Here is a 10239-nt window from a genome sequence, read left to right as displayed (position 1 = left end):
TGGACCTTTTGCAGGTTTCTTTTTCTTTTTCTTTTCTTCTTATTTTAACTTTGACAGCCCCAGGAACTGCAGCATGGACTGTGTTTCTCAAAAGAAAGCAAGACGGCTTTCAAACAACCTGAGGGAAAGAAACAAAAGCATTTTGGGATGAACTATTCTGAATGAGATGACAGATACCAGCTTTTACCAATTGATTTCCCTATTTTTTTTTTTTTTTTTTTACCTTTTCTGATATTCTCAGTAAATATAAAAGTCATAAAAAGCTCAGTAATGACAAGTCTCAGTAATGTTGTTTCTTCAGTGTTCATCAATAGCTTTACTATTCTAAATAATTACTTATCTAATCATGTTTATGCACATGCATTGTAAGATAAGCTCAGTATAGAGGTATTATGGTGAACAACTTAACTGTATGACATGAATAATCGCTAATTAGCCACGTAGGAGGAATTGTCTGATATATCACTATATGGCTTGGAGAAAATAATATTTGCTAACATTTCCTTGGCAAGAAAAATATGTACAGCTTGTCATGCCATCAGAGGGAGAGAAATATTTTAACATGCACTTGAGGGTGTCATCCATACCAGATTGTGCTTGTAGTAACAACAATCTGAAAGAGTCTCTGTACTGCATATGAACCCACCACAGGAACAGATGTTCTGAATTACATTAACCTACATTAGTAGCATAAACGGTGTATCTGTCTATATAAACACGCTAAATATCTTGAATTATAAGAGGGCTCATTTGACTGTTGCTAAAGAAGAAAGTTCTTCTATGTGAAACGATCAGAATTCATCTTTCGGAGTTTGGGTGGCAGGTGTCCGTCCATTCGACCTCCTCCCCCAGCCATTCTCTGAAGTTTCGGCGGCAAGTCTGCAACCGATTTGCTGATGGCCTCTGTGGAAATCTTAGTCGCCTTGGTAACCTGCATTTCCTCTGAGACCCCAGGCACAGAACTGATGCGTTGGAGCTTCATGGGCAGTTCGCCAAGGCTGTATGTCATCTCTGATGTGGTGGAACTCATTCTCAGTAGCTTCCTGGGCAGCCCGTCTCTACCTGTCATTTTCTGTACCTTGGTTGGTAATTTACTGGTGTTCTCTAGGTCTTCCAGCAGCTCCAGACAGTCCAGGGAGCTGTTCTTCTCTCTACTGTTGCACAGTGATGGGGCCATGAGTGGAGAGGACATGAGTAATGCCTCATCCTGCTCCTTTGCGCTGTAGGGAGTTGTGGGAACCTCAAATGTAGCGTGGAACTGAGAATAATCAACTTTAAAGAATCCCTCCTCCAGAGAGATGACCGGGAAGAATCTGTGGCCCCAGAGCACCTCGTCCTCTGTGTACGATGTCCGTGCTTGACAAGTCATGCCTTTGAGAGAAGACACATGAAAAGGAACAGATGGAAGAATTAAAGAAATGGTCAGAGATTAATCAATCAGATGGAATTGGGAAAAGCATTGCTTCACTTAGAGTATCATACACAACTCTCTTGATTAGTACAGTGCTTGGAAGGCATAACTGTATTGATATTCCTCAATTTCTGGTTGAGATTGGTTCTAAACTTCTTAACCTATACGTATTAAACACATTAAACATGTGAAGATGACTTGACCCTTGTCTTGAAGATACATTGTGTATAGACTCTCTGCTGCTGTTTGCGTTGGTGTGCGTCTGAAAAGCTTCGTATATCTTCCTGTTTTGAATCATTATTTACTATCATTCCTTGTTGTTTATACTGCTAAATATAACTTACTCAACATCACACATTAACCTGACATAGCTAGCTTCAAACTAAATCGTTATTGCTAGCAAAACACGCCAGTAATTCGCTAGCCTGTTAGCGTGCCATCCGCGTGCTCTTTATTTATTTAATTTTCCCGTGCGCGCTTGCGCCTTTTACGAGTCCATCAAACAACTTAGGTGATGTAACGGTCACCAGCTGGAGTGCCCTTGAGAGCCACCAGAGGGCACTCCACACCGGACTATCAGATTCACTCACAGACTACATTTCCCATCCTGCATCTACCTGGACTGATTACTTCATACACCTGCACTGATTACACACACACCTGCACCTCATTCACACACACATAAAAGCCACTTCCACACTCCACTTCTCTGCGAAGTATTGTATTGCCCCGGCTTTCAATTCCAAGCGTTTATCTCTGTGTTTACTGATCTGATTTCTGACCTAGGACTGTGTACCCCGACCTCTGATCGTTCTCTGCCTGTCTTGACCTGGATTGCTTATTGGACTTTACCTTTCTGCTGCCTGCCCTGACTTCTGCCTGTGATCTCGTTCTGCCCTGCCTGTTCTCCGTTGTTCTGTTTGCTGTTGATTTACCCTGCCTGTTGACCATTCTTATAAAGAGCTGCAAATGGATCCTTCCGCGTCCTCCACTTCATAACAGGTGAGTAGTCAACAAACACAGTAAGTCATGTCATCTTCTCCTCTTATTGTTACTTGCACCTCATGCAACATGTTTAGCATATCCTTCTCTGTCAGCACAGGATTTACATGTGATAAATGCAGGGAGATAGTAAAGCTGATGGGGAAGATTTCAGAACTAGAGACATGCATCCAAATTTAATCGTGGATAGTAAGAATGCAAGGGCTTTAGATACTGCTTTGGATGCAACTAGCTTAGTGAACTCTGTACATTGTTCGGTTCCGGCTGAAGTAGAGCCCATGCAGCAGGGCAATTGGGTGACGGTGAGACGCTATAGTCGCGGGACAAAACACAGCTCTTCCGTTCCGATAACAACATTAACCCTCTGGGGTCTAAGGTGTTTTTGGGGTCCTTGAGATGTTCTGACATTTTCTTACATTTGTGCTTTTTTCAGTTGCTTATAAACATATTAATGGCAAAGGTGTAATTACACTCTATTTAGCACAAACAGGGCTACCATAATATGTGAGCAACATGTATGTACATGTTTGCATTTTTGAGAAAATAATGTTTATGCATGGTTATTGAAAAAACTAAAAATGAAAATGTCTGAAATAAGGCCACAAAACACATACTAAATATGTGTCAGTAAGACTTCTGAATAATGCATTTTGTCGCCTAGAGTTTTTTCTTCAAAATGATGTGAAAATCATCCTTCCTAATCATTCACATAAAACAATACATTGATTTAAATTTTGTACGACACTTTTTGTTTGGAAAGGCAATATGTGGGTGGGCGTGATTCACACCTGAGGAGACAATGGGCCCCCGCATAATGAGGCTGCATACGTAATGAGCCTTTCATTCAGGTGTGTGACTGAGCCACAAGAAAGAATGCAAGGACAATATATATATACAGTGAGGAAAATAAGTATTTGAACACCCTGCTATTTTGCAAGTTCTCCCACTTAGAAATCATGGAGGGGTCTGAAATTGTCATCGTAGGTGCATGTCCACTGTGAGAGACATAATCTAAAAAAAAAAAATCCAGAAATCACAATGTATGATTTTTAAACTATTTATTTGTATGATACAGCTGCAAATAAGTATTTGAACACCTGAGAAAATCAATGTTAATATTTGGTACAGTAGCCTTTGTTTGCAATTACAGAGGTCAAACGTTTCCTGTAGTTTTTCACCAGGTTTGCACACACTGCAGGAGGGATTTTGGCCCACTCCTCCACACAGATCTTCTCTAGATCAGTCAGGTTTCTGGGCTGTCGCTGAGAAACACGGAGTTTGAGCTCCCTCCAAAGATTCTCTATTGGGTTTAGGTCTGGAGACTGGCTAGGCCACGGCAGAACCTTGATATGCTTCTTACAGAGCCACTCCTTGGTTATCCTGGCTGTGTGCTTCGGGTCATTGTCATGTTGGAAGACCCAGCCTTGACCCATCTTCAATGCTCTAACTGAGGGAAGGAGGTTGTTCCCCAAAATCTCGCAATACATGGCCCCGGTCATCCTCTCCTTAATACAGTGCAGTCGCCCTGTCCCATGTGCAGAAAAACAGCCCCAAAGCATGATGCTACCACCCCCATGCTTCACAGTAGGGATGGTGTTCTTGGGATGGTACTCATCATTCTTCTTCCTCCAAACACGTTTAGTGGAATTATGACCAAAAAGTTCTATTTTGGTCTCATCTGACCACATGACTTTCTCCCATGACTCCTCTGGGTCATCCAAATGGTCATTGGCAAACTTAAGATGGGCCTTGACATGTGCTGGTTTAAGCAGGGGAACCTTCCGTGCCATGCATGATTTCAAACCATGACGTCTTAGTGTATTACCAACAGTAACCTTGGAAACGGTGGTCCCAGCTCTTTTCAGGTCATTGACCAGCTCCTCCCGTGTAGTTCTGGGCTGATTTCTCACCTTTCTTAGGATCATTGAGACCCCACGAGGTGAGATCTTGCATGGAGCCCCAGTCCGAGGGAGATTGACAGTCATGTTTAGCTTCTTCCATTTTCTAATGATTGCTCCAACAGTGGACCTTTTTTCACCAAGCTGCTTGGCAATTTCCCCGTAGCCCTTTCCAGCCTTGTGGAGATGTACAATTTTGTCTCTAGTGTCTTTGGACAGCTCTTTGGTCTTGGCCATGTTAGTAGTTGGATTCTTACTGATTGTATGGGGTGGACAGGTGTCTTTATGCAGCTAACGACCTCAAACAGGTGTATCTAATTTAGTATAATAAATGGAGTGGAGTTGGACATTTTAAAGGCAGACTAACAGGTCTTTGAGGGTCATAATTCTAGCTGATAGACAGGTGTTCAAATACTTATTTGCAGCTTTATCATACAAATAAATAGTTAAAAAATCATATATTGTGATTTCTAGATTTTTTTTTTTAGATTATGTCTCTCACAGTGGACATGCACCTACGATGACAATTTCAGACCACTCCATGATTTCCAAGTGGGAGAACTTGCAAAATAGCAGGGTGTTCAAATACTTATTTTCCTCACTGTATATATATATATATATATATATATATATATATATATATATATATATATATATATATATATATATATATATAATTGGTTCACAGTTGTTTTTTCCACAAATTGTGCTTGCAAATTGTATAATATCCAAGGTAAACATTTCTAGTAATTGTGCAGTTAATTGTTCTCATACTGTATTTTCAGATTTGGAATATATTCTCTACCCAAATGTGTCACTAATAAAGCATAATAAAATGATTTAAAGAGAAGGCTTATATTGACCTTTTAAGATTTTGTTTACATCTATCCTTGTATATATATATATATATATTTTTTTTTTTTTTTTTGTTGCTATTTTATTAAAAAGGTTATACAATTACAACAACAGTTAAAATTGTAACAATATTTCCAGTGTAATCTTTCTTTGTAAAAACTAAAGTATACATTTTATCATACGTAATTCAATTCATATGAGCAGAAATTGGCAACATTATAAGCTTATTTGATGTGGCAGTATTTTACAGTAAAAACTTTATAATCTATCCGATTTTTACTCATCTCAGTATAGCAATAGAGTTTGGTAAAAGCTGTTCATTCATTCACACACAGAAACGCGATTCATTTTTAAACAGTATTTTTGCCAGCTGTAGCTACATAACAGCGCGCATCTGTGCGTTCATTCATTCATACATAGAAACGCGATTCATATTTAAACAGTCTTTTTGCCAGCTGTAGCTACATAACAGTACGCATCTGTGCGTTCATTCATTCAGCGTGTACAGACACTTGCGATTAGAACAAAGCAGATATAGAACTGACCTATTCCTCAGCCGGATCCCTTTGCTCCTCGAAATGAAACTTCCAGCACTTCTGAGGTAAATTTTCCAGGATTATTATCAAGATAGTATTATTCCTCACAGCGTCGTAAAGTACATGAGTCTGAAAGTGAACTCGCTGTGTGTGTTATCCAGTTGATGTGGGCGTTCACGGGTTTGCCTGGATCACCTCAGATTATTTGCGTTTGAATAGCGCGCACTCTCCGTGGGCAGAGTCACATTAAAACTTAATGAGCTGAGATGAGAATGACTGACATATCTCTCTTTTCATACATATTACATAAACTGAGAATATATTTTTTTTATATAAAAATTACTTCATTTAAAAGAAGAGAATTTCCTGGTGGAAATTTCACCAAATTACAAATTCTATACTAGCTCCATCTAACCTCACCCCACTGTGGAACAACCCTGACTTTATAAGCAATAAAAAAATACTGAATTTTCGCACATGGGCTGAAAAGGGTATCACCCACATTAACCATATTTTCAAATCTAACACATTAACAACATTTCCGCAATTGGCCCAGGAGTTTGGCATCAGGAGCAATGAATTTTTAAAATACCTACAACTCAAATCTTCTGTTCTGGCAAAAATAAACATCAAAGCCACAAATTTAGAACTTCCACCAGCAATATCAGACTTGGTTAACATTTCCTCTCCAAAGAAACTTCTCTCTAAAATATACAAAATCATTTCAAATCAACTTCAGGCGAGAAGTGGTTTCCATAGGACAGCAAGTTGAGACACTCTCACACTTGACCTCTTCTTTTAATGCACCTTAGACACTACATATAACATAAAAAAAAAATAATTAAAAAAAAATAGTATAGGAGAAAATAGGGACTGAAGAGATGTGGGGGGAGGGTTATCTTATCTTATTATATTATCTTATTATATTATCTTCTATTAATATCTTACTATCTAAAAATTAATTTATCTATAGAGAGTGCTGACAATGGTAATTGTTACATAGGAGAAAAGATAGAAATAAAAATAAAAATGGACTAATACAATGAATGTTGGCAGTATGATGGTAGTGAGGAGTGGTGGTGGTGATGGTAATGAAGATGGTAATAAATAAAAAATGGTTACTTTGCTTATGCATATACACACACACACACACACACACACCTATACATTTACACACTTTTATTTCACTTCTGGAATTCTGGAATTACTAGATTGTTCGTTATTGCACTATTTTGGTCTGTATGTCTGTCTGTTAAAAAAATAAATAAATAAATAAATAAATAAAAAAGAAGAGAATTCAAGCTTCATGCCTGTGTGTCTGTATGCCTGTTTGACTGAGAATTCGCTGAGTTACAGTTCATTTTCGAACGCGTTTCAGAATGGACTACACTGACAGAGAGAAAGCAGAACTCGCATCATGTTTATTTTTCTTTATTTGGCAAAAAGCACAACACTTTGTTTTTATTGTGAGTATACACAAAAATAATACACACTTAAGAGGATCGATTGATGTATAACACAAGCATGTAAGATCAAAATCAACAGATTATTTTGAATCTCTTTTGCACTGATAAGGGAAAAAACGAGCCTATCGCACCGGCGTGACAGCCAGCCTCAGGGGGTTAAACAGGTTCTCCCTACTCAGTGAAACACCCACGGAGAATCCTGTTGATTGTGCCCTAGTTATTGGCGATTCTATTACACGGAACGTGAAAATAGAGACACCAGCCACCATAGTCACATGTTTGCCGGGAGCCAGAGCGCCTGACATCAAAGCAAATTTAAAAGTGCTGGCAAATGCTAATCGTAAATTCTCTAAGATTATTATTCACATCGGCACTAATGATGTTCGACTCCGCCAGTTGGAGATCACCAAAATTAATATTAAAGAGGTGTGTGAACTTGCAAGTACGATGTCAGGCACTGTAATTTGCTCTGGCCCCCTTCCTGTTCGCAGGAGTGATGACATAGTCAGTAGATTGTGTTCACTCAATGTCTGGCTGTTGAGGTGGTGTCCGCAAAATAATATAGAATTCATAGACAATTGGAAAAGTTTTTGGGGCAGACCTGACCTGTTGAAAAGAGATGGTATTCATCCCTCCTGGGATGGTGCTGCTCTTCTCTCTAGTAATTTGGCTCATAGTCTTAGAGATAAAACATGACAATCTGGGGCTCAGGTCAGGAAACAGACAGACTGGCTAAACAGACCGTCTGCTAGCTGTCTCATGTCACCAAGGTCAGATAAATTCCATCACATAGAGCCTCTTTCACCTAGCTATCATCACATAGAGACTGTGTCTGTTCCCCGAATTTGGAAATCCAAAAAACGTTTCAACCCATCTAAGGTCAAAAATTTAATTGATGTTCAACAAATAAAAAACAGCTATAATACAGATCAGCAAATGATAAAGCATGGGTTGCTGAATATTCAGTCCCTTACTTCAAAAGCATTTATTGTTAATGATATGATTACTGACTATAATCTAGATGTGCTATGTTTGACAGAAACCTGGCTAAAACCAAACGATTACATTACTTTAAATGAGTCCACCCCGCAAGATTACTGTTATAAACATGAACCTCGTCTGAAAGGCAAAGGGGGAGGTGTTGCTGTAATTTATAGTAATATTTTCAAAATCACTAAGAAATCTAGTTTTAAATATACTTCTTTTGAAGTGTTGGTGCTTAATGTAAAAATATATAGTATAAATGACAAATCACGTTTGAGATTTGTGCTGGCTACTGTATACAGGCCACCAGGGCACCATAAAGATTTTATCAAAGAATTTGCTGACTTTCTATCAGAGTTAGTATTGGCTGCAGATAAAGTACTAATTGTTGGTGATTTTAATATACATATAGATAATGAAAAAGATGCATTGGGATTGGCATTTAAAGACATTCTGAACTCTATTGGAGTTAGACAACACGTGTCAGGACCTACTCACTGTCGTAATCATACTCTAGATCTAATATTATCACACAGAATAAATGTTGATGCCGTTGAAATTCTGCAGCAGAGCGAATGTTGCGAATGTCCCATACACAAAAGAAATATATTTGAAATATATTTTCAAAATATATTTTTGGAATATATGCAAATATTCAAAATTGGCCCAATAAATATATTTTAGTTAAATATATGTAAATATATTTTCATATATGTTTACATATATGTTCATATATGTTTTAACTTTTGCAAATTGTTTCATTTGAAATATATTTTGAAATTTAAAAAAGTTAACATTTTCACAAACAAACAATCACATTTTCAATTTATTTATTAGATTGACCACCTCAGCCGTGGATGAGGGCATGGGAGAGCAGTGCTCTACCACTTCAGAGATCGAACCGACAACCCTTCGGTTACAAGCCCAAAGCCCTAACCAGTAGGCCACAGCTGCCCCTTTACTGACTTTATTAGCCTAAAATGACAATTTTATGTAGGAAATAACACACAGAATGCAGAGTTTTTTTCCCCTATTTTTACAGAAGTGAATACAGTTATTTAATAGGGTGTGTATGCAGTGTTAGACACTGAGTTATATCTATTGTTTAAGTGCACTTCACTGTTGGAGTGTCACTGTTATACTTGCATCATAAATATTGTGCATATTTTCTATATTTAAATGACTTCAGGAAAGATGTCAATAAAACAACACAGGAAGCTCAGGAGGATACAGGATCACTGGTACATGAAGTCAAACAGGATTTCTGGAGACAGCGGAACAATGATACAGAGGTTAGTGTTTCACAGGTGAGTATACGTTACTTTGCGGAATCGTGATGCATCAGAGACTTCAGGAGACAATGGATAATGGTCTGTTCCTGTTGGAGGCTTGACCATGAACTGAGGCTGTGGTGAGTGTTTTATAGAGCTCGCTGATGAGGCTGCTGATTATGAACAGGTGCAGGTGATTAGTAATCTGGAGAGAGTAAATGGTGGTGTGCCAAAGAGGATTCTGGGAATTGTAGTGTAGAGACAGACGGTGAACGTGACATAACGGATGGACGGAATCAGCAGGGAAAACGCTCTTGCTCGAAGACTGGCTCTGGCTCTTGCTCGAGGGCATGACGCTCTCAGACTGGCTCTGGCTCTTGCTCGAGGGCATGACGCTCTCAGACTGGCTCTGGGGGCATGACGCTCTCAGACTGGCTCTGGGGGCATGACGCTCTCAGACTGGCTCTGGGGGCATGACGCTCTCAGACTGACTCGGCGGGCATGACGCTCTCAGACTTGGCTGGACTGGCGTGAAGTGCAGGCTCGGCTGGACTGAGGGTGGAAACGTGTGGCTCAGGAGAGGATGGAGCTGAGGTAGCCAACAGGGAGGCATGTGCGGCCCAGACTCACATAATAGCAGCAACATACAGGGAAAGGGTAGCATCTTCAATCTCGACAGAACAGACATGCAGGACAGACTGCTCAGGGGTGGCCTCCAGAATTTGGGGAATGCAGGAAGTCTTCTTCCTCCGTTTACGAGAGCGAGGGGGCGTTGCAGCGAATGATGGCTCTGGGTCGGCGGGATTGACGTGAAGC

At 39.4% G+C, this 10239-nt stretch overlaps 1 protein-coding gene across 2 annotated transcripts in view; it reads right to left on the bottom strand.

Annotated features, from left to right (window-relative positions):
• Positions 1 to 221: 221 nt before the first annotated feature.
• kcnj3a (potassium inwardly rectifying channel subfamily J member 3a) overlaps positions 222 to 10239 on the bottom strand; it is a 160735-nt gene continuing 150717 nt past the window's right edge. The window contains exon 4 of one of the 2 annotated variants that reach the window (XM_084123281.1): positions 222 to 1371. In XM_084123281.1, the coding sequence (XP_083979407.1) occupies positions 779 to 1371 (593 nt within the window). In that variant the 3' untranslated portion in view covers positions 222 to 778. The remainder of the gene's footprint in view (positions 1372 to 10239) is intronic. The other variant, XM_084123282.1, reaches the window with a different exon arrangement.

Source organism: Abramis brama (genome assembly GCF_963993115.1).
Source record: "Abramis brama genome assembly, chromosome: 8".
Lineage (NCBI taxonomy): Eukaryota > Metazoa > Chordata > Actinopteri > Cypriniformes > Leuciscidae > Abramis > Abramis brama.
The sequence above is the reverse complement of the archived record's forward strand: the minus strand, read 5'-3'. Positions and strand labels throughout refer to the sequence as shown.